This window comes from Trachemys scripta, chromosome 7 (assembly GCF_013100865.1).
Source record: "Trachemys scripta elegans isolate TJP31775 chromosome 7, CAS_Tse_1.0, whole genome shotgun sequence".
In the NCBI taxonomy this organism is placed as follows: domain Eukaryota; kingdom Metazoa; phylum Chordata; order Testudines; family Emydidae; genus Trachemys; species Trachemys scripta.
In genome coordinates this window covers 104,747,498-104,771,616 of record NC_048304.1, presented here as the reverse complement: position 1 = coordinate 104,771,616, position 24,119 = coordinate 104,747,498, and the positions used below count along the sequence as shown (strand labels likewise).

Sequence of the window (24,119 nt, the reverse complement as noted above, 5' to 3'; positions counted from 1 at the left end):
GATTACCCCTGCCTTAAAACAAGTAACTGAAGCCAATCTTCCACCCTTGGCTAATTCAAAGAGTCCCTCCTTCATAGGTGTTTCAAAATGCCATCATTACAAAGATTGTTCTTCAGTGCTAATGTAAATTGGATAAAGTGACCTGTAAAGGGAGGAGGGAGAGGGAGGGGCTTTTGCCCCTTTTTTGTTCTTTTATATATAACGATATATAATGGAGGCCTAAAAAGTGAGGTGGAGGAGAGCTCTGCTTGATTTTTTACATTGGAAATTAAGGTTTTATCTACTTTGTCAGATGCCACGTATCACTAGAAACTTCCAGGACTATGAAATTACAGAAACAAACAAAAAAAGGAAACCTTAAGAATGGGAGAGTTGATTTTATTTATTCATAGCATTTAAACCCCTTAGGTTTGGCACCCCCTTGTGACAGAGTGGCCGATTTCCAGACTCTGCGCAGGGAGGGAGGCAGGGCTGTTCTGCTGAGTTATCCTGCTGTCAAGTTCCCGGACTTCACACCAAGCCGGTAGTTTTGCTGCCGTGCCCCGCGGCCTGCACCTTGCCTGCCCTCGCCCCCACCCGCACCCTGCCATGTTTCCTGCTCCGAGTCCCTGTGCACCCGGAGCCCCGCCACCCCATCTCCGTGTCCCTCAGCCCCCTCCGGGACGCCGCTTAACGGGCCCCGCCGCAGCGCCCGGCTCCCCGGCCCGCTCTCAGTCACAGCCCCCCGGCTGGGCAGCGGCCGGGCCCATCCCGCCGCTCACCTGCGTGCGGGGACCGCCCCTCGCCGGGGCTCGCTGTGCGCCGCCCCGCTCCGCCGCCCGCTCCTCCTTCGCGCTGCGGCCTTCCGGCTCCGGGGCGCCTGCGCGCGGCGGCGGGGCAGCGGCATGGCGAGCCGGGCCAAGCAGAGAGCGCCGGGGCCGCCCGAGCGCCGGGAGCCGGACGGGGAGGAGCAGGACTCGGACTCGGAGCAGGGGGACTCGGCCTCCGAGGAGGAAGAGATCAGCGAGGTGACTGGCGAGAGGGCCGGAGGCCCCGCTCTGCGGGCTCCCGGTCCAGCTACAGCCGCCCCACCCGCGTGGGCAGTGGGGCCCGCTCTGCCTTCCCTTCCCGCGGGTCCCGGAGCCCTTCTGTCTTACGGCCCCCTTGCCAGGGCCGCCCTCCCTCTTTTGCTGCCCCTCTTCCCCTTGCCCCTTCTTCCCACAGCACCGGGACTACGCTCGTCTTCTCCCTGTTCGCTTCTTAATCTCAACCCCAGTTACACGCTTCACCAGCCCGTGCCTCAGTTTCCTCAGCTGTAAATTTGGGGGAGGGGGTGCTAAATTTATGTCCTATGGAAAGTGCGTTGAGCTCTGCAGGTGAAAGTACTGTAGGGCAGCTAGGAGGTATTATGCTATCCCCGTGTGTCCCTCTTACAATCTCTCACCCTTCCTTTCTCGAGTCTGTCTTTCTACATGTTAATCTACTCCCCATTTTTGTTTCCTGGAGAGTAACTTGATTTGTTATCTCTGCCCTTCCTGAAAAAACAAAAACAACCACTCCTAGACTCAGCATTAAATGCAGTTTTCAGGCAACGTGCAGTATTTTTAAGCTAATATTTTTGTTGGAGCAAAGCAAAGTTAATTTAGCAAAACTAGAAAACAAGAAAGGCCAGCTAACAGGCTCAAGTGCTTAGGTTGAGAGAGGGTGATGTCAGTGTTTGATGTACTGGATTTTATGTGTATTAAAATAACACTAATTGTGAAAGCTTAAATGCAAAGTTAAAGTTAAAAAATTGAACAGTTCAGAGTTAGGAAATGTAAGCAATCTCATAATATTAAGATTATAATACCAACATTTGTTTGCCCATATGGCATGTACTGGGCCTGATCGCACCAATTCAAAGAAATACCTATTTTCTATGGCCCCAATTCTGCAATGCAGAACAAGCTGTAGTATCAAGGAGGCCTGCTTTAGGTCCAGACTATATTAACATATACATTTAACGCCTAAATAGCAATCCACAATGCAGTGTGTGTGTAATGAGTTGGTTACTGCTAGAGCCTTAACTTCTATATATTTTTACTTTTTAATGTTTATATCTCCAAGCCTGCAGTCAGTTCCACATGGATAATCCCTACATCTATATGGAGCCCTGTTGAAGCCACACAGGGATAAGGGTCTGCCTAGGTAGATTCAAATTGTAGGACCATGGATGACAGCTTGTTGGGAAAAGAATTTCTTCAGTCATGGAAGAGAGAAAACCACATAGGATACCAGAAAATTGATTATTTCTGTACTGATTTCAGTGTGTACTTCCAGAGCTGCATGAAGTTGAAAGTGTGCTCAGTGAACGCCATAGTGAAAATACACTCTCTCTTCTTCAGTAGGGGGGAAAAGGTGGGTTTTTAACTGAAGTTAATTAACTCAAAGTAAAATCCTAGAAGACAAAGCAGTTTGTAGTTTTCATGTGAGTTAGTAGGTCAGATTACAGACAAGGCTTCCGTGAAGTCTTCAGCTAGACCTGCTAATGTAACGCCGGCAGACCTCTATTGTCAGTGGGCAGGATTGAACCTGGGACCTCTGGAGCTAAATACATGAGCTAACAGCCATGTAGCTCTTAGCTAGGGCTTTAGAGCAGACTCATTAATCTCTGTCTAAGTCAGGGGTGGGCAAACTATGGCTCGCGGGCCGGATCGCCCCCCATGGCGCACTGCGCCACTCTCAGAAGTGGCCGGCACCACTTCCCTGCAGCCCCTGGGCGGGGTGGGGGAAGGGCTCTGTGCATTTCCCTTGCCTCCAGGTACTCCCCCGTCCCCCCTGGGGGAGCTTTGGGGAAGGTACCTGGAGGTGCAGCAAGGGCAGGGCACGCAGAGCCCTCTTTCCTCCCTCCCCCCCCCCAGGGGCCGCAGCACTTCCTGGAGCAGCATGGCATGGGGCCAGGGCAGGCATGCAGGGAGCCTGCCCTGACCCCTGTGTGCGCCGCTGCCACCCTGGAGCGGGCTGGAGCCTGAACCCCGCCTGCACCCCAAATCCCTGCCCTAAGCCCTGCATACAATTTCCCCACCCAGATGTGGCCCTCGGCCCGAAAAGTTTGTCCACCCCTGCTCTGAGTGTTTTCGGTGCCACTAGATGGGGCAAAACACCACACGCAGAAGGTGTGTAAGTTATATGTGAAAACTACAAACTGCCTTGACTTCTAGGATTTTACTTCTAGTTAAGATGACACCTGTTTTCCTGGTGAAAACACAACCTAAGACCCTGTTCTGATTGGGCGAGTGAGGTATGTTTCAATCATGGTAACACTGAGTTAGCTTTACATGATGGGATCTCTTGGGTATATCTACATTGCCAAAAAAAAAAAAAAAAGAAATCCCTGTGGCAGCAAGTCTCAGAGACCTGGTCTACAGACTTGTGCTTGTGGGGCCTTCGCTACATGTTAAAAATAGCAGTATAGATCTTCCCACTTGGGCTCTGAAACCCACTCCCCTCACCGGGTTTCAAAATCTAACCTCCAGCCCAAGCAGGAATGTCTATGCTGTTATTTTTAACATCATAGTGCAAGACAGAGTCTGTAAACCTGTATCAGAGGGGTAGCCGTGTTAGTCTGAATCTGTAAAAAGCAACAGAGGGTCCTGTGGGTGAGGTTCTTACCCACGAAAGCTTATGCTCCCAATACTTCTGTTAGTCTTAAAGGTGCCACAGGACCCTCTGTTGCTTTCTGTAAACCTGGGCTCTCAGCCTCACTGAAGTGTTTTTTTGTTTGTTTGTTTTTTGCTGTGTAGACATACCCTTAATTCTCATTAAGATTCAGGCTAATGTATTCAAAATCATGTCATACACAGCTTGGTGGTTGTGAAATCTGAGGGGAGCCTAGTAATAGGAATTTTTAATCTTATTTTTAAATACCAGTGTGACCTTTTTTTCCCCCCTAGATTTCCATAGAGCTGGCAACATAAACATTAAAGCATTGTGCTAGTGGATGGGCACTAGGAAGTGAAATTAGACTAGCAGTAATCTTTGTTTTATTTTCTAAGCTGAATTAAAAAAAGAGCAAAAATGGTGGAAAAATAGACTCTGAACTTGTCATTTAAAAAAATTAGACTCCAATTTGATCCACACAGGTGAACTCTCAAAGCTATATGGAGTCCAGCTCTGCATGGCTGTAATAGTGCACCTGTTTGGACCAGATTGCAGGATCAAGGCCTAAAGGTCGTGCTCGCAATAGAGACTTGGTAAATAGTTTGTCTAAAAATGTTAACTTGACCAAGTCTCTCAAAAAGTTACAAAAGAGATGTATAAATGCTTCAAAAATGGCTGATATCAACGAGTGATAGAAATAAAACTTTAGATTAAGCTGATTGCCTTTTTTTTCTCTTCTTCATGTCATACATGCTTTAACTTTGTTCTCAGATGTATTCTGCTTGCCAACCATATGTGTGATACTTGCTGTCTTCTGCTTATTCACAGGAAGTGAATGTTGAATTTGAAGCACATTCGATATCAGATAATGACTATGATGGGATAAAGAAATTACTGCAACAGGTAGACTCAGAATATTCTTTCTTGCTCCTATTCAGATTTCTTCCATTAATAAATAGCTTCTACAGCCTTAAACTGTCATCAGTCACCATTACTAGTATTGATTTAATGTTTTACTATGCCTCAGTAGATGAAGACATGAATAATTACAGCTACAACATGCACTTGACTAAATGCAGTGGTTACAATCTGTGACCCACAATGCACACCCAGATAGACCATAGTCCCTTCTTTCTCATTATTCTCAATCTTCAAGCAGTGGTGATTCCTGAGATTTGTATCCCATTGGGTTTCTAGAGGGTTTTTGACCAACTGTAGCTTTAAAAAGTACCCATCTGCATCCTATTTGGCTGCTTCATTCCTCTCTTGATCAGTGGTTCCTCTTTTTTCAAATTCATTCTCAAACAAACTTGCAAACTGTGCCAGAATTGAAAGGGTAAAATACAGAAGAGGACAAACCAAATGCAAAGTAATTTGAAGACATTAGAGTAGTTGGTGCTTCAGGCAACTAGGGGAGATTAGATTTATTAGTGCTTGAAATCCTACACCCAGTGTAAGGAAATAAACGATAAATGTACTGAATGGGATTGGGGGTTAAGAGCCTGGTACAAGAACCTAAACAGATTATTTTAAATATTTTATTTTATTTTGATCTTCTTAATGCTGTCCTAACTTTTTCATGTAACTGAGCACTATAGTTGCCTCAGAAAATATGTGGGAGCAGGCTGGGAGGAGGTTCATAGGAGGATCTAAGTTTTAATAAGTAGTTCACAACAGGAAAATGTTCGACTGTTTTCACAGTATTTGTTCTTTTTTTTTAGCTGTTTCTAAAAGCTCCCGTTAATACCGCTGAGTTAACTGACATATTAATACAACAGAATCACATTGGGAGTGTTATCAAGGTAAGGGCTTCCATTCTTGCTAATTCAGCACAGTATAATTTTAAATTGGAATGGAATAATTGAGATCCCCTTCATAATATACATGTAGCTAAGAGTTCTAGAGCACAGGCTGTTGCAACATAAAGTACTTGGATGTCACTTGTATTTTCATGTTCTAATCCACTCTTCAGAGCAGTGGTTCTCAACCCGCGGCCCCATTAGCACACAGCTGTGGCCCAACTGTGTGCTAAAAAACCCAGGCGCGGCAGGGTCCAGGGTCTGGCTTCCTGGGCCCGGGGCTCTCTCTTGGCCATGCCCTGTGGAGGGGTCTCTGGGCAGAGGGCGCTGGGCATAGGGGAGTGGGGGGAGGGAGGCAGAATTAGTGGGGTCGGCGCAGTGGTTCTCAACCTGCGGCCCACAATTATAAATAGGTTGAAAACCACTGCTTTCAGAGTTCAAGTGGAGTTTTTGGGTGACCTCAACTCTTGATATGGTAAGTTAACTCTTCTATTCCCTTTATCGAGTCTGAGCTGAAGTCAAACTGTTGCAGATTATCCATGTTCCTGTGTCTCTGTGAGTAACTAACGAGAAGAGTTGTGGTGGTGTTATAGTGCTTACAGTAGCAAACACTGTATTGAACATTATTTATAACCTCCATCACAAATCCCACTTTTCTCTTGCTTATAACTATGTTACAAATTCTCCTTTTGGGGCTGAAATTTTCCATTCTTCATTTCAAACAAATGAGTTTTTGTTGTTGTTGTTTTTTTGGGGGGGGGAGGGGGGAAGAAGTTATGATATTGAAGGAAATTCTGGAGTAGCTGAGAAATAGTGTTAAGTAAGTGGGGTAGAAGAGGAAGTTTTAATTTTAAAAAATTGTGACTTCCCCTCACCCCCCCCCCCCAAATTTAAAATTGGCTAAAACTCCAAACCAAACAAATGTGTGTCTTGAGTTTCTGACTGAGCAAGTGAAAAATTGTTTCTGTGCACATTCATTGGACATCGCCTAAGAACTTAGCGGATCCTAATGAAAACCTATCCCCTAACCCACTTGTGAGATGATGTAGCGGGCAGGGAGAATTGCCTGTTCTTTCTTCCTATCCTGACGAGAGGGTTGGATAGGGATAAGTGCTGCTGTTAGGACTACTTGGGTTAGGGAGAATGTAAATGGTTCACTGAAACACATTAACAATTTCCAAAATAAAATAAACTGCCCTAAGATGCCCCTCCCCCTGCAAAGAAACTTTGATTTTTATGGTCTGCATTCTGCTATGTTTTTCTAAATCATTTACTCTAAAATCATTTCTATTTCTAGTGCAAAGGGAGGTTACTACTATTATTTTTGACCCTGCCTTGCAAAGCTGTTTCATGCCAAGCAAATGGTAACATGAAAACTTGCCCCTCCTCAACCAATAAAACTCCAAGTGTGAACTGCAGTGTCCACTTAGATCATTACAATACACAGTTGTGTCATGCCAACATATTTTCAGAACTGTGGTTCCTTCCTCCAAGAAATTGCTAGCTATCTATTAGATTTTGTTTCTTAATCATTTAAATCTAGAGCCTTGTAAATTGTATTTGGTTAATCTGCCCATCCCATAATACACACACACACACACACTTTTCTCTCTCCAGTGCTCAGGAGAGTTTTCATAGCAGAAAACTGTCAGATGGTCTCATTTCAAAGACATCATTACTTATACAAAATATGCCCCAGAACATTTATTACTATTTATCATTATGAAGTATTATGAATAAAACTAAATTACTCTGGTCAGATAAATGAAGTACCTTGATATGCATATTCTTGCTTTCTTAAAATTTGTTTTTACACAATAATTCCATTGCAAGTAGCTGAATATGGGGGTCTCCCAGTCATTGGTGTGAATTAGTGAGGTTCTGCTTGGAAGTAAGTAAAAATTGGAGGTTGTAACATATTCTTATAAAGGTTTAACAGAATAAATTATTTAGACAGCCTACAAATTTTCGCTCTTTTAATGTTCTTGTCTCTTAAGCAATTCCATAGACTTGCAGAATGGCTTTTAGATGTGCATAAAACATCCCGGACATAGAATAATGGTGCTGTTTTGTTTGCTTTTGTTTTAAAAAGCAGCTTGGTATTAGTTGTCTTTTTTACTTTTGTTAAATAGCAAGCAGAAGTTCAAGAAGAAAGTGATGATGAGGAGGAGGAAGAAGATGAAGTCTTTGGCTTCATAAGCCTCTTAAACTTAACTGAAAGGAAGGTCAGTAATACTGGTTAACTTCTGGATGGTAATTTCTAGAAATTAAAACTTTCTATTCATCCTGTCTCATTGAAAATTACTTTGTAGACATTAAGTCAAGTGCTAGATGGTTGTGTCTCTTTTTTCCCCTTGTCACTGTCTATTCAAATGCCTTTTATATTACCAATAATTTAATTGTTCTGAAATTCTGTTCCCCTTCTATAAGGTTACACTGTAAAGCATCTGTACATTGTGTGGCCAAGCAGTTCGGCTGCATTTTTATGGTAATAATAGAAAAGCACTGTAAGTTTTGGACAGGCCACTAAGAATTTCCAAATAAAGCTCATATTTCTGTTAGACCATAGCATTGTACAGGTCATGTCATGATGCATTACAGTCTTCTAAAAATATATTTAATGCATTTGTAAGGCAACTAGAAAGGTGTTCATGTCACCTGTACCATAAAATAAAAGTTACCATGCCAAATATACAGACAACCTGAACTAGATCTGGCACAATGACGTACGAACCTGATGATTCTCTGGTAAATTTCACCACCAGTCAAAAGGGATAAAATATGTGCAGAGAATAGGGATGAAAAGAGGCCAGTAAATACAAAATCCAAGGGAACAATATTTAATTAATAATTCCAGATATATTCCCTTCATTATTCTATAAACTCATCTTGGGTTTTGGATTAATCTAATCTTGTGATTTATATCGTTAGTTCGTTTTAGTGCTTTGAATTACATTTTTCTGTTAACTTGATATCATTGCGTATAGAATGTGTTACAATATTTTAGATGAAAATGGTATGAAAGTCACAGTGTAAGTGCTTATGTGGCCCTCATTAGCATGGTATCTGAGTGCCCCACGGTCTTTAGTGTGGCTGCTATGTTAGGTAGGGAAGTGTTGTTATTCCCATTTTACAGATGGAGGACTGAGAGACTAAATGACTTGCCCAAAGTCACACATGAAGTCTGTGATGAAATAGGAAATTCCGACAAGGTCACTCAAGTGTCAGGCTAGTACCCTAACTACTGGACCATCCATCATCTCATGTTTCATGTTTCTCAGTTGTTGGGGTTGTTCCCCTTTTTTTGTGGTTATTATGCAGAGTGGAGCTGTAACTCATAGCTGCATTGTTATCATTTAGGAACCTCAGCCTGCCATCACCTTGAGGGTGGGTGAATAATAATTTTCAAAATCTACAGTACTTTAGAAACCATTGCAGGAAATTGCCCACAGGCCTGTTGAATACTCTCTTGAAGTTCACTTTCAGGTTTTCTTATGTAAATAATTGTTCTGGAATGTAAAGAAAATGTACCCTTTGATTCCTAGGGTACTCAATGTGCTGAACAAATAAAAGAGCTGATTCTAAGCCTGTGTGAGAAGAACTGTGACCAGAGTATGGTTGAACAGCTGGATAAGCTCCTAAATGACACCACCAAGCCTGTGGGCTTCCTACTAAATGAAAGATTCATTAACGTACCACCACAGATCGCTCTGCCCATGCACCAGCAGCTGCAGTAAGAGTCATTCTAAACATGATTTTGAACAGTAATTTTTTTCCCTTCAGATGTCTTCAGAAACCTTATTTAAATGGAAATGTGTTGAAGGAGTGGGAATGATACCATAGATTTAAGTAAGAAATATATCAAAAGAAAAAATACAATTGTTTTCTATAAGGTCCTTGATATTGACTTTTAATTTCTTTATTTGATATTACTTCTTTATGCATTAAAATTCCTAATCATTGTCTCTTGAAGAAATAGGAAGCCACTTTAAAATTATGCCACATACTACTAGAACAGGATAAGTGTGTGAATTGTAGTTGATCTTTGTTTTGAACATTGAGCAAGCTTATTAAAAATTATACAAATTACAGCATTTTAATAATGAGTAGCTGAGGTATTTTTGTTTATTGTGCTTAACTCAGGCTTTGGGATGGAAATCTTGGCTTCAGGAGATTTGTAAGTGCATGATCTCTGGATGAGCCATTGAAATACTTTTTAAATCAGCGTCTGAGATGAGTGTAGAGGGTTAGGCACTACTTTGTCTCCCAACAGGGTTCAGTGTTAAAGCCCTGTCAGGGATATCAAGACAGATGATTTGGAAAGAAATGAGCAAAGAAAGAGTAAGCAGAGATGTCAAGGAAGGGAAAGAATCTAAATTTGCTTGTAGCTTTGACTGAGATGTAGGGTGTAGTAAGATGAGAGAGAGGTCAGGACATCCTTTCTGGTTTTCTGTGTGTGTGGTGTGTTTGTTTTACTTTTTTAAACAACTTTCTGGTAATCTGGTAGTATTTTAATGGGAAAATGAACACCCTTTGCTCTTCTATTTTTTTCCACTCTTCCTATCACAGGTCACATCACTTGCTGGCCCTTTAATTTGTCTACTTCCAAATGCCAAATTAGGTTTTCTTTGAATCATTGCCTCCTAGTCCTATTTAGACACTATCTAATCTCCCACAGGGATGAGTTTTCTCTCATTTAGGTCTGCCTTTCCATTCCCATTTGTCTCATCTCCTCTTATTATTCAGGAGAGATTTTTGTTTTGTTTTGTTTTGTTCTAGGATACTTTGGAGTTTCAGTGCTTTTCCCCCTTTCCCTTTGGAGTTTCTCATTCCTTATTAATAACTCCTTTGAAGGAGAATGGCAAATTCTGTTGTGGTTGTAATTGGGCGATATTTGACTTTGGCTTTAGCCGGCTTATCATCTTTCTCTGTCTCGATCTCAGGGACCACCATCTTCCGCCCCACAGTTTTAAATATGTCTGCAGGAATTAATTTCTACTGCTCCTCTGGCTTGGAGTTATCATGATCTGAAGCAAACACTTCAGCAGGGGCACTGGAGTTTGTGGGAAAAGATTGTCAGAAGTGTTTGAAGAGAGTGTGTTTTTGTGTCTTCTGGCCTTTGGACTTTCTTTTTCTTATGCCTTTTGAGAGCGGATGATTATCCCCATGATGGGGGTTCTTATCTCTCTACTGTTCACTCTCTCTTTATGGGGAATTTATCTCAGGAGAATGGTAGGTCTCTAACCCCTGTGTTCTTTATTTTCCACTATGTGATGGGGAGGAAGAGTTAGGAGTACATCCTTGAATGAGCCAAGATTTATCTTGGGAAGAAAAGAAGTTGTAAAAGATGCCTAGCTAGATAGCTCTCTTGCCCACTTCAGAAATGAGGGAAGATCTTTGAGCTTTTCCTTCTGAGATGGATTGGAAGGTTTTGTGGGGATATTATTAGACTTACCCCAGAACATTCCCGGATTGGTGAGAGTTGTCCAACATATTGCGTCCCGAGTGCTTAAGAGGACTGACCCAACTTTGTCGAGTTGCCTCTGAAGGGTTTGAGACGTGTGTGTTGGGATGGATGTGGATGCCTGACTAGACCATCCAGACACAGAGCCCCTTCCCTTGGCAGAATAAGTGTCCTTGGTCTGGGAGTGGAGGTTCGTATCTCTGGATTCTGAGAAGGTCTCCTCACGGAAGAAATTCTTCAGGCCTTCTGCTTGGTCTACTCTACTCTGAATTGGGAGGTGGAAACAGAAAGTAAGAGATCAGCTGGTTAGTCTCTTAATCCAATGTATCAAATTGGGAGAGAAATGAGGATTCCAAAAGTTTACACAGGTTTAGATCCCATTTTATTTTCACACTATAGTTTTAATTTTAAGCTATAGAATTAATTTTTAACACCACATGTAGGATCCAGGTATTTTGAGTAGAATATAATGGTGATTATGATAGGGATACATGTAGTTAAGAGCCAGGAAACATGAGCTTTATGTCAGTGAGACTGTAAAAGGGGAGAGCCTCACAATGAACGTGCAGTATCTACTTTGTTTTTTCCTTATTACTCTATAACAAACTGAGAAATACACATTCTCAGCCATCACTGTTCCATTACTGGCTTAGTGATTCAATTGCAGCTAATTGTGCATTAGTAGAGATAGTTCTTGCAAACATCAAGCATTCAGAAATTGTGAGTTTGACTTAAAAATCATGGGGCTTTTAACAGTAGATTTGGGGTTCTTTGTATTTGCCTTCTAGTATTTGAGCATTTATAGTTCACATTTTCTAGGTTTTATCTGCAATCATAAAGGCTAGAAACATACCTTTTTTTAATGAAGGATGAGATGCTCCGACATCGCTCTATGAGCTGGGTCTTCAGGTAATGTTGAGAGACTTTCAGTAAAATAATAGGATTTGTAAGAAGTTGAAGGTTTACAGGACTTGAAATGAGCAGTGATCAGAGCCTCTTTCCCTCCCCACTTTCACTAAGACTAGTCAGAAATGATCAGCCTCCTGGATAGTAGATGGAACCACACATTTGTTCTTCCATTAGTGGAAGAGGAATTTTCACAGGTGACTCCATGCCTGACTGAAGAGGGAACAGGCAATAGAATATTAACACATCCAGAATTATGGAGGTAGGATTCATAAATCCCAGCTCTGGACTGGGAGGGGTCTTTGAACCCACAGAGGCTGAATATGCTGGGGTGCACTGCCATAGAGTGCTGTTGTCCACCCTGGGGACTAGGGAGCAGAGAGTGACTGTAGAGGTTCAGAAGCTAGGGGAACTATGTGCACTCTTGTAAAGGAAGGGGCCTTTCATTTGTTTGGGTTGAAAGAAGCAGGGAATTTGTTTGACTTAGATCCAGGCCTCATTTAATCTTAATCTACCATTGCTGTTAGGGAGCTTTCATCTGCTCTTTTAATTAGTAATACCGATCTCTAAGAAATGAATACTTCTGGATAGGAGAAAACCTATAACTGTCTCTTTGCTTTTTTGTTTGATAAACTTTTAAATGGCTTGTCAGAGGAGGGGCTGAGGGAAGTTTGAAGTTTATTTCCAGTGGAACATAACACACACAATCAGAATTCAGGTCTTGGGCTCCTTTACTGGATGGGACTTGCAGCACTGCAGTGGCAACACACTCAACCGAAGGGAGGGATGAGAGCATCCAGTCTTCTTCACCAGACAGAAGTTTGTCATTTTTAAGAGCTTCTGGAAAGGGGCAAAAAATAAATAAAACCTGGGGATCAAAGAAATGAGCTAGTTTTTGGCTGGCGAGGAAACCACTCCTATGAATTGTAGTTAATGGTGAGTGTTTAATTAGGTTCTAAGCATTTACAGCCGCAAGAACATAGTGTGTCCTTAGTGAGGTTTCCTTAACAGGAGAAATGTATTATGAGGAGTAGGGGATTGGTTTTGTTGGTGGTGATTTTAAGAGTAACTGACTGCAGAGAACTTTTCAAAGAAAATTACTGCCATAAATTCATATATAAAGTCAATATAGCTATTTGAGTGACAATTATGAAGATTGGGAAAAGCATCAGTATGTTATTGCATTATGAGATTTGTGTGCATTTAATGGGGCTTTAAAATATTCTTTATGTAAATAATATTTGTCTTTAGGAAAGAATTGGCTGAAACTCAAAGAACAAATAAGCCATGTGGAAAGTGTTACTACTACCTTCTCATCAGCAAGACCTTTACAGAGACAGCAAAGCGCAGCTCTAAGAAGAGAGGAGAGAGCACACAGCAGAAAGAGGAATTAATGTTTGCAAATGCAGAGGAAGAATTCTTTTATGAGGTAACAGACTTCTGATATCATTAAATCCAATTGTTTGATTTTTCTTTAGAGCAGGGAAATGGAGGTTCTGACTCTACTTTTTTTTCAATAATAACAGTGGCCTTTCTTACTGAGCCACTTTAGAAACCTGAAACCGACTGACTTGCAGTGATTATGAAAAGGTGGTAAAATGACCTTTTTATTTAAATCCAGCTGCTTTTTGTGTAATTACTATTGAAAGATGCACAAACAAACCATTTTTGCTAATGTAGGATATTTATACTCACTAACTCTTGACCAAAGTAAACAATGTTTTGCCTTGGGGGAACCACTGAGAGCTGTATTACTACAGATGCAGATTATAAAATGGCACTTGGCTTTTTTGTAGTAATTTATTGATATTATTTACAAGAAGTCTCAGTGACATGGTGATAAAAGCACTGGCATGTGCCTAGGCTCTGTTTACAGTAGCCCTCTCACCGTTGCTACCACCATTGGAGCTGCACCAATGGCAGTGTAATGGTGGGAGACTTCCCAAAAATGCCTGATGTAGACAAATTCTTCAAGGGAAAGATCAGCTGTTACCTTCAGTGTCTTGGTCACAGAGAATTAACTGGTTATCTTGAGGGTAATGCTGAAGGGATTTAACAAAGGATTCTGAACTAAGTGAACATCTGGTTGAGGATCTGTGAATGAAATTTCCAAGTTTTTGAAAAGAATGGACAGAAGAGAGCAGAAGCACAGAGTTTAACCGTCTGAATTGGCCCTTCAAGGTTTTTAATCCTAGGGGTGGAAAACCCCTTTTAGTTCAGAGGCAGTTGTACCCTCTCTATAGTCTTCTATTTGAATCTGCATAAAAAGTTATAACTATTTGGAAGAGCATGATTCAAATAATCAGAGCAATTGCATCTTTCAGGCTTCTAGGAAAAAAGAAGTCTGTGGTGTTATGAAGGACCAAATCAAATTGCTGCATACATGATTCATGTAAAACATAAATATTTTCCCCTCTGAATCCCCAAAAAGTAGATCACCTTCTCACAAACAGGCATCAAATTTATGCTCTGAGAATTCTTCCCGAGAAACTTGGCAGATGCAAAGCTCTGAATCTGTGCTGCTTTTGGTTTAAAAAGACTGTTAGAACAAATCTTCTGAAGAGCCAAATGTATGGATGTCACTATCCCATTTGTTTTATATATTCTGTTTGGGAAAAATACATTAATAAAAAGCACTAAAATATTGAACTGGAGCTATTACTTATAATTTCCTGAGGGAACCCTGCCACTCAGTTCTGCTGGTCCCAAGCCATATACAAAGGGGAGGATGCAGAAAATTAAATTTAAAATATAATTGGAAATGCATGGAATTTTTCAGTGGTGTTTACTTTTTTCAGAGCTTTAAAAACATTATTCCACAGCACTGCTGCTATTTCAGAGCTCCCTGTTCTTCCTCTCTGATGGCAGTGCACACAGGGTAAAATGTTGGCATGTGACACCTCTTTCCCTAGCGCAGGCTAATAAATGGCTATCATGCTAATACTGGTCATTTAAGAAGAGGAAAACTTTAAATTCAAAGTCTAGGCACATTCATTATGAGACTGCAAGAAATACTGCTGTGGGGTGTAAAAGTACAAGCAGATAAGAGTTTTTCTTTTTATCTTTTTGTAGCAGGGTCTCCAGCACCTGAATTTGAACTTTATGCACACCAAGTGACCAAAACCCAGCATGTAGTAAAGGGACTTTCAATTCCAAGGCTGCATTTTCTCCCTGAAACTTCAAATATTTGATGTGGGAGGGGTAGTAAAAGGACACTACTCTGCAATATATATTACAGACAGATTGAGTCAATAAATATAAATAGAAACATTATGAAAAACTATTTACAGTATTTGGGAAAAGTGTTCTCTATAAATATCTTGCACTTCCAAGGATTTCTCAGGGCTCTATGAGATTCTGTGTAAGGTGTATGTAAGGTTTTTATTTAATGCCTCTCACCTTGGTATCTAGGAATTTAACATAAAGATTCCTAATGCCACTGTGAGGAAGGGAACTACTACATCGGTTTTTACAGCTGGGTTAATTGGGTCACAAAGATGTTAACCTTTGAACCTGTAAGGCTGTGATTGAAGTGATTCTTTAGCAGTGATTGGAGAAGAGTATGCTTTGCTACTCTCCCTCCATGCACTGCCCCTTCCCCCACCCCCAAACTGTATCAAACTGACATCCGTGCACTGTTGGCCTTGCGTCCCCATACAGAGCCTCTTTGGGATGCATGACAGCTCCTCTTGCCCTGCTTCAGCTCTTGCTGTGAGTCAACTTCTTCCCCCATGCCCCAGGTCTGCTGCTTCCTGGCTTTAGAGAGTTAGGGGTTCACTAGCAAGCAGTGGGTAGTATTCTTGACAAGAGATTCAACATGACCTTCCCGTCGCTGGCCAGAAATCCCCACTCCCTGCCACAGTACCTCTTAAGAGCCTGGCTATAATACCTGATTGTAACACCTGAGGAATTATCTGCAATTTTAAAAACTAAGTAACTTGTCCAAGGCCATCTACAGCTAGTGACTGGAAGACCAAGAAGTCGTTCTTCTTATGTTTCATTTGTCCCCTACATTAACAATAATGCACATTACACAATGAATTCTGTTTGTTTTGAGTTTATGATATGAAATGAAAAGTGGTGGCTTGTGAAACAGGATACTGAATATTCTATTTTAGTTTTCATTGGATTTTTCGTGTTTAGCTTGCACTCCCACAAAACAGAACTTTCTTTTTTTACTTCACTTAAAATGATATTCATAGTAGCTTAAAACTAATTTTTGTAACAGCATTCATAGAATCATAGAAACGTTGGGCTGGAGGGACCTTGAGAGGTCAGCAAATTCTTTCCCCTATGCTGAGGCAGGACCAAGTAAACCTAGACCATCACTGACTAGTGTTTGTCCAATCCGTTCTTAAAAATCTCCAGTGATGGGGATTCCACAACCTCTCTGGTAGCATATTCCAGAGCATAACTACCCTTATAGTTAGAAAGTTTTTCCTAATATCTAAACTAAATCTCCCTTGTTGCAGATTAAGCCCATTACTTCTTGTCCTGCCTCCAGTGGACATGGAAAACAATTGATCAGTGTCCTTTTTGTAACAGCCTTTAATATATTTGAAGATTTATCTGGTCTTCCCTCAGTTTTGTTTTCTCAGCTTTAAATATGCCCAGTTTTTTTAACCTTTACCCCTAGATCAAGTTTTCTAAACCTTCTATCATTTCTGTTGCTCTCCTCTGGACTGTCTCTAGTTTATCCACATAGTCCCTAAAGTGTGGTGTCCAGAATTAGACAGTGCTCCAACTGAGGCCTCACCAGAGCTGAGAAGAGTGGGGCAGCCCCCTTCCTTGTCCTACATACGATATTCCTGTTAATACACCCCAAAATATTAGCCTTTTTTGCAACTGCATCACACTGTTTATTTATATTCAATTTGTGACATACTGTAAACTTCAGATTCTTTTCAGCAGTACTATTACTTAGCCAGTTATTCCCTATTTTGTGTTTGTGCATTTGATTTTTCCTTCCTAAGTGAAATACTTTGTGCTTACCTTAATTGAATTTCATCTTGTTGACTTCAGACCAGTTCTGTAATTTGTTAAGCTTGGTTTCAATTCTAAGCCTGTCCTCCAAAGTGCTTGCAACCCTTCCCAGCTTTGCATCATCTACAAATTTTGTAAGCATACTCTTCCCTCCATTATCTAAGTCATTAATGAAAATATTGAATAGTACCAAACCCAGGAGTGATCCCTGTGGGACCCCACTTGAGAATACCTCCCAGTTTGCCAGTGAACCATTGATAACTACTCTTTGAGTATGGTCTTTCAACCAGTTGTGCACTCACCATATAGTAGTTTCATCTAAACCACATTTTCCCAGTTTATTTCTGAGAATGTCATGTGGGACTATGTCAGAAACCTTACTAAAATCAAGATTTATTTATTTCTGTTTTAGAAAGCCCTTCTGAAGTTCAGCTATTCTGTGCAAGAGGAGAGTGACACGTGTTTGGGAGGCAGATGGTCCTTTGATGATGTACCAATGAAACCTTTGCGAACTATTATGTTGATTCCATCTGATAGAATGAATGCAATCATGGATAAACTGAAAGAATATCTCTCCATCTAGACAGTTTCCTTGGATAATGTTTTTATAAAGCAACCATGCAAAACGATATGCCTTTTGAATAGCTTCCCAAAAGTTTTATAATGTGATCAGTTTTGTGTTCCTCAGGAATCACCTTTGTATACTAGTGAAACATGTAGGTTGTACAACTAACAATGTCAATCATACTGTTACTATAAAATATTATATCCTAGTAGACTTTGGAGTCACCATTAAGAACGCAATAAAAAAAAAAACCCTACATCCCTAAGACTTCTAAAGAAGTTAATTTTTCTTCTCTTTCCTGTTAAATACCTGTGTATTTCAAGTTGAAAAAACATTGAATGGATTAATTTTGGGACATATTGCACATACTGGTTCTGTTTGGTTGAAAGTAGTTGGATATAAAAGTCATTGAATAATTCATCTTTGTTCAGCAGGAGTTTGGGGATATTTTTCATATTCTTTGTCTTGCTGTTTTATTTAGCGTTCCTCTTTCATTGTTGAAACAGGTGATAAATGATTACTTCCTGCAGAATCTCCTTGCTTTCACTAGGAGGCAGATTGCTAACATATTATTGAAGTGCCAGTTCCACAAATCTGGTGAGAAATGGAATAAAATATATTTTTTAAAAGATGAAACTTGAAATGCTTTGTATATACATCTCATGGTTTGTGCAAAAAAGTGCTTGGAGCCAGTGATAGGTGCAACTGCATATTTAATGCATCAACAATTGGTATTGGGTTTATTTCAAAACGAAAAACTGCCACCAAAATGTAGCTGTATGTTTGTGCTCGAAGCAGACTTGCAAATTAACATGCTCAGCCTGCACTTGAAGTGATTGGGTTCAGTTCCCAGTGCTGCAAATCACATTAAATATTAATTATGGAGTTTTTCTGTATTTGAGTGCACAGCATACTCAACAAAATACAGAGAGAGGGTGCATTCTGTAGACCCCTGAGAAGGAGAAATCAGAGGGAAACTTTCCTGGCAGTTGTATGGGATGACTCAGTTGCATGGGCATATAAAAAAAGCATTTGCTGGGAGTGTCATTTTGGGGGAAAAAACTGGTTAACTTTCTTCAATTAAATTATTTTAATAGAGGAATCTTGCTGCTTTAGCATTAAGACCAAAGAAGAACTAAAATACATTTTCCGTTTTTAGAAATGCATGTTTAATCATTTTAGGGACATTCTTTTTTAAATGGATTGAGTACAATTACAATGACAGACTTTGAGATGTAATGAATGTACGGGAAGGTGCAGTTGGCTTACAGAAGGTACACTCTGATATAGGGAATGTACAGTCTGATTTCCTGTATTTTTTTAGTGAAAAACTTAATAAAAGGTTGGTACATACACTATACCATACAGTGTTATGCAAAGACACAGCATAGACCAGTAAATATAAACAAAATAGAACTGGGCCCAGCAAAAGCTGCAAGTTCCAAGCACTTTCACATATGTTCCTATACAGATTATGAAATCTGTGTGAAAATAACTCCTCACCATGCCAGTCTTGTCCCACTACATGCAGTTATACACACAGTTTGTCCTCTCCTTTCATGACCATATTCACACTTTCACACCACCAAGAAGGGGCATTGGTTATGCTTGGACCCCTCTCTCAAACAAAACCATAGGGAGAGCTGGCAGAAATATTTCTGATTAAAGTTTCTTTTGTTGAAAAATGCTATTTTATCAGAACCAACATGTTTTGGAAACTTACGTTTTGACAACTTTTTAGTCAGGAAGTTTTCTAAGGACCAGGATGGATTCTTGGGTCAGAACGAGAGAGCGGGAGTTGACTGTTTCTTGTAATATGGTGGTTAGGTTGCTGGGATGTGGGAGATCCAGATTCCAGTCTCTGCTCCAAATAATGCAGATCAGGAACTTTGAACCTGCATCTCCAGACCAGTGACTTAACCACCAGGCTATAAAGTCTGGTTCTTCCTCCCCTGTGCAACAGAACAAAAACAAACTGAACCTCATAAGGTGAATTCCTTTCTCCTCCTCCTGAAAATCCATTTCTATCATAGTTTGATGCAAGGATTTACCCAAGTAATATGGCTAGGTCAAGTGCCATTTTAAGTTAACTTTTTTCGCCTTCTATAAATATCAGCTGATTATTTGTTCTTTCATCCAATCCTTTGTTTATTGTTTGCCTTTTTAGATCATGAACTCTGTGTGGTAGGGGTTGGTTTACAAGTACTGTATAGCTGGACAGGACCTAATGCATACTAGGAAAGCTACTGTCATAGAAATAATTGTAGACCATTGTCCAGATCCTAACTTTCTTACACTATTGTCAATGTATTCTGCCTCAACTGTTCATGTGCATTGTATGTAGTTAATGCACAGCTTGAGGGGGTGCTTTTAATTCAGTATATCAGCTTCATTCATTATAGCTGGTCTGCCTCAGTGCAGGGGACTGGATTAGATGAGCTACCAAGGTCCTTTCCAGTCCTATGATTCTATGAGCTTCTGTCAGATGTTGCTTTCACTTTCTGATTTGGCATATCTGGATTCGGAGAGTAAGGTGGGGAAGGCTCCTGAGCTGATAGGCCCAGTGTGGCAGGCGTAAAGGTCGAGTACCATCTGCTTGGTAGAACACTTTCATAACTGAATGCTTCCCCTCCCCATGCACGTGTTCTGCCATCCTTCAAGGATCCAGCTCAAGAAAGGTAGAGGTCAGAGTCCCGGCAGTTGATTTGGTGCTTAGGAAGTGGTATGGCTGCTGATGGGCATAGTTTGGAAATGGGGCTGGCTGCCATGGATTAGGGAGGGTTAAGAGGTAGTCTTCATAAGCAGAGTGAGTGAGGGAGTCATTTCTTGCTGGAAAGCAATGCCATGCTGACAGGAAGACCAGAGAAGAATGAATGTTTTCAAGGGAGATATAAGTATATAGCCCTACCACATTCACGGCCATGAAAAACATAGCACGGACCGTGAAATCTGGTCTTCCCCCATGAAATCTGTTTTTTTGTAAGCTTTTACCCTATACTAGGGTTACCATATTTTGAGTGTCCAAAAAGAGGATACTCCACAGGGCCCCGGCCCTGCCCCCAGGCCCGCCCCCGCCCCAACTCCACCCCTTCCCCAAAGTCCCCGCCCCAACTCCGCCTCCTCCCCTGTTTCCCGTGAACATTTGATTCGTGGGAAGCCTGAAGCAGGCAGCAGGTAAGTGGGGGGGAGGTGGGAGGAGGAGGTGCGGCCCAGTCTGCCCCCCCCCCCAACCGAGCGGCTCCCTCTGGCCCCCAGCCCCCGGGCCGAGCGCCCCCGGCCCAGCACCCCTGGCCCAGCACTGCCGGCCCCGGGCCAGCCCCCGGCCCAGCACCGCCGGCCCCAGCCTGGCCCCCAGCCCAGCACCTCCCTATTTTCCTGGACATGTTCGGCTTTTTGGGATTTCCCCCCGGACGGGGATTTGAGTCCCAAAAAGCCGGACATGTCCGGGAAAATCTGGACGTATGGTAACCCTACCCTATACTATACAGATTTTACAGGGAGACCAGCATTTCTCAAATTGGGTTTCCTTATCCAAAAGGGAGTTGTGGGGGGGTGGGTCACAAGGTTATTTTAGGGGCATTGCGGTATTGCCACCCTTACTTCTGCACTGCCTTCAGAGCTGAGCAGCCGGAGAGCAGCAGCTGCTGACTGAGAGCCCCGCTCTGCATACAGCAGGGCAGAAATAAGGGTTGTAATACCATACCGTGCCATCCTTACTTCTGCACTACTACTGGCAAGGCTCCTGCCTTCAGAGCTGCTTTCTAGCTGCCCAGCTCTGAAGGTAACGCTGCTGTCAGTGTTATACCAATAAAAACTGGCAGGATCTTATTAAAGGGGACAAGATAAAGATGCCACATTTATTATAAATATACTGATAAAGCAAAAGATAAAAGTAAACAACATTGTTTGACTACTTATTTCTTATACACACACATATATATATATATATAGAGAGAGAGAGATTCATTCACACAATCATTCATTCAAGTTCTGTATAGGTGTTATAGTTACTAGCCTAGAAGTTGCTCATGCCGAGTTACTGGCCAGGTATCTTGGTCATGAGGATGGATCTGAGTCTGTGTCAGGTGCACCTGATGCTCCTGGAGGCTGGCAGCAGAACCAGAGACTCAAAGTCATCAGTCTTTAGAGTCCATTCTTATAGGAATTAATTCCTATGTTAGTCTATGGGAGCTGTTTCATCCTGCTGTTGCTGACTCAATCAGCAGATAGCACATTCCTGTCCAAAGTGGCACATTCCTGGTGGCTCCACACTGTCCAAAGTTTGTGTTTCTCCTCCTTCCAGGTAATGGGGTGGATCCCAGTTTACCCTCCGGGGGTTTTCTGGTCATCCACTTGACACATTCTTTGGCCAATGGATACTCCCTTTCTAGGCTGGCACCTCCCTAACCATCCATGTATATCAAGCATACATTTCATAACTTAACCATATTTTAATTTACTGTCTCCACCACTTTCAGGGTGTGTGCTAATTCGAGACTCCCGGCCCTTTAATCACAGAGGGTGGGGGTCTGTCCTAGGAGCCATCGAATGAAAGGAAAGTCACTTAACGGCTTATAGTGTTTGTTTACCTTGTATCAATTACTTCAAGAACAAAGTCAGTTAACTTGTTTGTAAGTTTTACATAGTAGTAAAGTATCTTTCACAGGATAGATATAATCAATGGTTTCTACAGACAGTAGCTTACAAGTTTTAACAGAAGACCCAAGATATTTTTGTACTTGGTGAAACTGTTGGATTTTAAAGTGTGGGGGACAAATTATGAGGGGGTCACTGTCACTTGGGGGGAATCACTGTTAGTACCTTCTTTTATATCCCTACATCAGCAGCAGAGCAGAAGTAAGGACAGCAGTACCTTCTTCCTACAATAACCTTGTGACTGCTCCCACAACTCTTTTTTGGGTCAGGACCCCTACAATTACAACACTGTGAAATTTCAGATTTAAATAGTTGAAATCATGAAATTTACAATATTTGACTGACATGGACTGTGAATTTGGTAGGGCTCCATATATAAGCCACTCACCGTCTTGTCTTTTCTATAGCTAAACTGAGAATGATTCCTCCTAGTTTACATTAGGAGGAATGTAAATCTAAAAATGTTCAAAAACTGCTGCTTTTGTGTTGTCTTTCTGTTGTAAATTTGGTTGGAATTAAGAATATTCTTTGGGTAATTTCATGCAGACAACCTCAAAGAGAAAACAACCCTGTAACAAGAGGTGCTGAGGGGTAAAGTGTTTCTGGAACCTACCCCACCTCTCAGCCTCTAACATGGATGTATGGACAGTGGTTCCCTTTCCTAGTGAGCCATCAGGTTGTGACAGATAAATACCAGACGAGAAGGCTAGAGTATGTGGAGTATTGGTCACATCTTCTCAGGAATTAATGGCTTACAAATGTTTCCAGTACACTGGGTAGAAGAATTTTAAAAATACACTAATTAATGACCGCTTTGAAACAAAAGAGAACTTGGCTGATACTATAAGAGAAATTTGTTGGATAAATCATAAGTATTTGAATAAATGGAATGAAAGTGTACCAGTAATCCTTTGCAGGAATCAAGGGAATACCATTATCTAGCTTAATTTCAAGTTCTTTAATAGCAATTGGTTTAACTTAAATACTGTGCTGTCTTCTATTCATATCTATAGAATTATACTAAACCCTATTTTTTCCTTACTTGTATGAAGTAACCAGATAAGAGAAGTTTCTTTATGCTTAGCGTATTTTCTTTTGATTCAAAGTCAGGTTCTGAAATGGGAAGTTCAATACATTTTACAATCTCTGCCAGTTCAGCTCTGATAACTTCTGCCCTCCTCAGTGCAGAACAGCTTAGGAAATAATCATGACACCATTTCTCAACATCGTAGTCTGAGGAAGAAGTGACAGCATGTTGCAGGGGTGGCCAAACTGTGGATCGTGAGCCACATGCGGCTCTTTTACCATTAAAGTCTTGGGGCTTCAGCCCTGCGGGGTGCACCTGCCAGCACTCAGGGCTTCAGCAGGAGCGGGGTTGAAGTCCCTAGCCCTGTCAGATGCCTCCCGCGGGGCTGAAGCCCCAACCCACGGCTCCCAGCAGGTGTGCCCCAGCTCTTGAACTTCTGAAGATTGTCGTATGTGGCTCGGAGGGCCAGTAGGTTTGGCCATCCCTGGCATGTTGCTTTGCCATGAAGTACAATTCAGATTGGGAGTAGGAAGTATATTAATGTGATGTAGCAGAATAAGTAGATGACCCCTTTGGCACTTGCTCCCATCCACAGAGACACGGCTCCTGGATAAAATGCTGTTCTATCTGTGCAAGAGCTTAAAAGGAGAGTGGGAATGAGCAGCAGTCTCTGTCAGAGCAGCCCAAATTTTGAGGCCAAGAGCCACATGGAAAACTTAGCCTCATTTAGCTTGCATCTAACGTACATAGTGGGCCAATCCTGAGTCCTCACTTCATGTTTTATATATTTTTTTATTTTATAGAATTTTTCAGTTACATCTTCCAAAATGAAAGTTACTCAGAACAGAAAATCCAAATATCCAGATTTATTGTTCAAAAGGTATCTATAAAGTTATCCTGAATTTAGCCTCCTGAGGCTGCCTAACCATTTCAGGTTTGTCTCTCTTTACAATTAGAGGGCACAAATTTACATAAACTAAATACTGGAGCCTTGAGTAAAACAGAGACCACAAAAAATAATAAAGGGGGAAAAATTGATAAGTACCCATTAAATCCCTCTCCCGAATTCAGTGACCAGATCATCCCTTTAGTCCTTAGTTA

At 41.5% G+C, this 24,119-nt stretch overlaps 3 protein-coding genes across 4 annotated transcripts in view; 1 reads left to right on the top strand and 2 right to left on the bottom strand.

Moving 5' to 3' along the window:
• The window catches only part of UROS (uroporphyrinogen III synthase), a 38,341-nt gene extending 37,462 nt beyond the window's left edge, over positions 1–879 (bottom strand). The window contains exon 1 of the mRNA XM_034777243.1: positions 762–879. The gene's annotated coding sequence lies outside the window, so the exon portion shown is untranslated. The remainder of the gene's footprint in view (positions 1–761) is intronic.
• On the top strand, positions 847–17,971 carry BCCIP (BRCA2 and CDKN1A interacting protein). 2 transcript variants are annotated; one of them, XM_034777241.1, is made up of 7 exons: positions 847–1,007; positions 4,447–4,521; positions 5,340–5,420; positions 7,550–7,642; positions 8,963–9,150; positions 13,039–13,216; positions 17,183–17,971. In XM_034777241.1, the coding sequence occupies exons 1-7, from the start codon at positions 885–887 to the stop codon at positions 17,351–17,353; spliced, it is 909 nt and encodes a 302-aa protein (XP_034633132.1). In that variant the 5' UTR covers positions 847–884; the 3' UTR covers positions 17,354–17,971. The 2 variants fall into 2 exon arrangements, with proteins under 2 accessions (XP_034633132.1, XP_034633133.1); XM_034777242.1 differs by lacking the exon at positions 847–1,007 and adding an exon at positions 2,106–2,376.
• The window catches only part of DHX32 (DEAH-box helicase 32 (putative)), a 50,613-nt gene continuing 44,306 nt past the window's right edge, over positions 17,813–24,119 (bottom strand). The window contains 4 exon segments of the mRNA XM_034776864.1: positions 17,813–17,853; positions 17,856–17,929; positions 22,380–22,419; positions 23,027–23,297. Of these exon segments, the coding sequence (XP_034632755.1) occupies positions 17,813–17,853; positions 17,856–17,929; positions 22,380–22,419; positions 23,027–23,297 (426 nt within the window).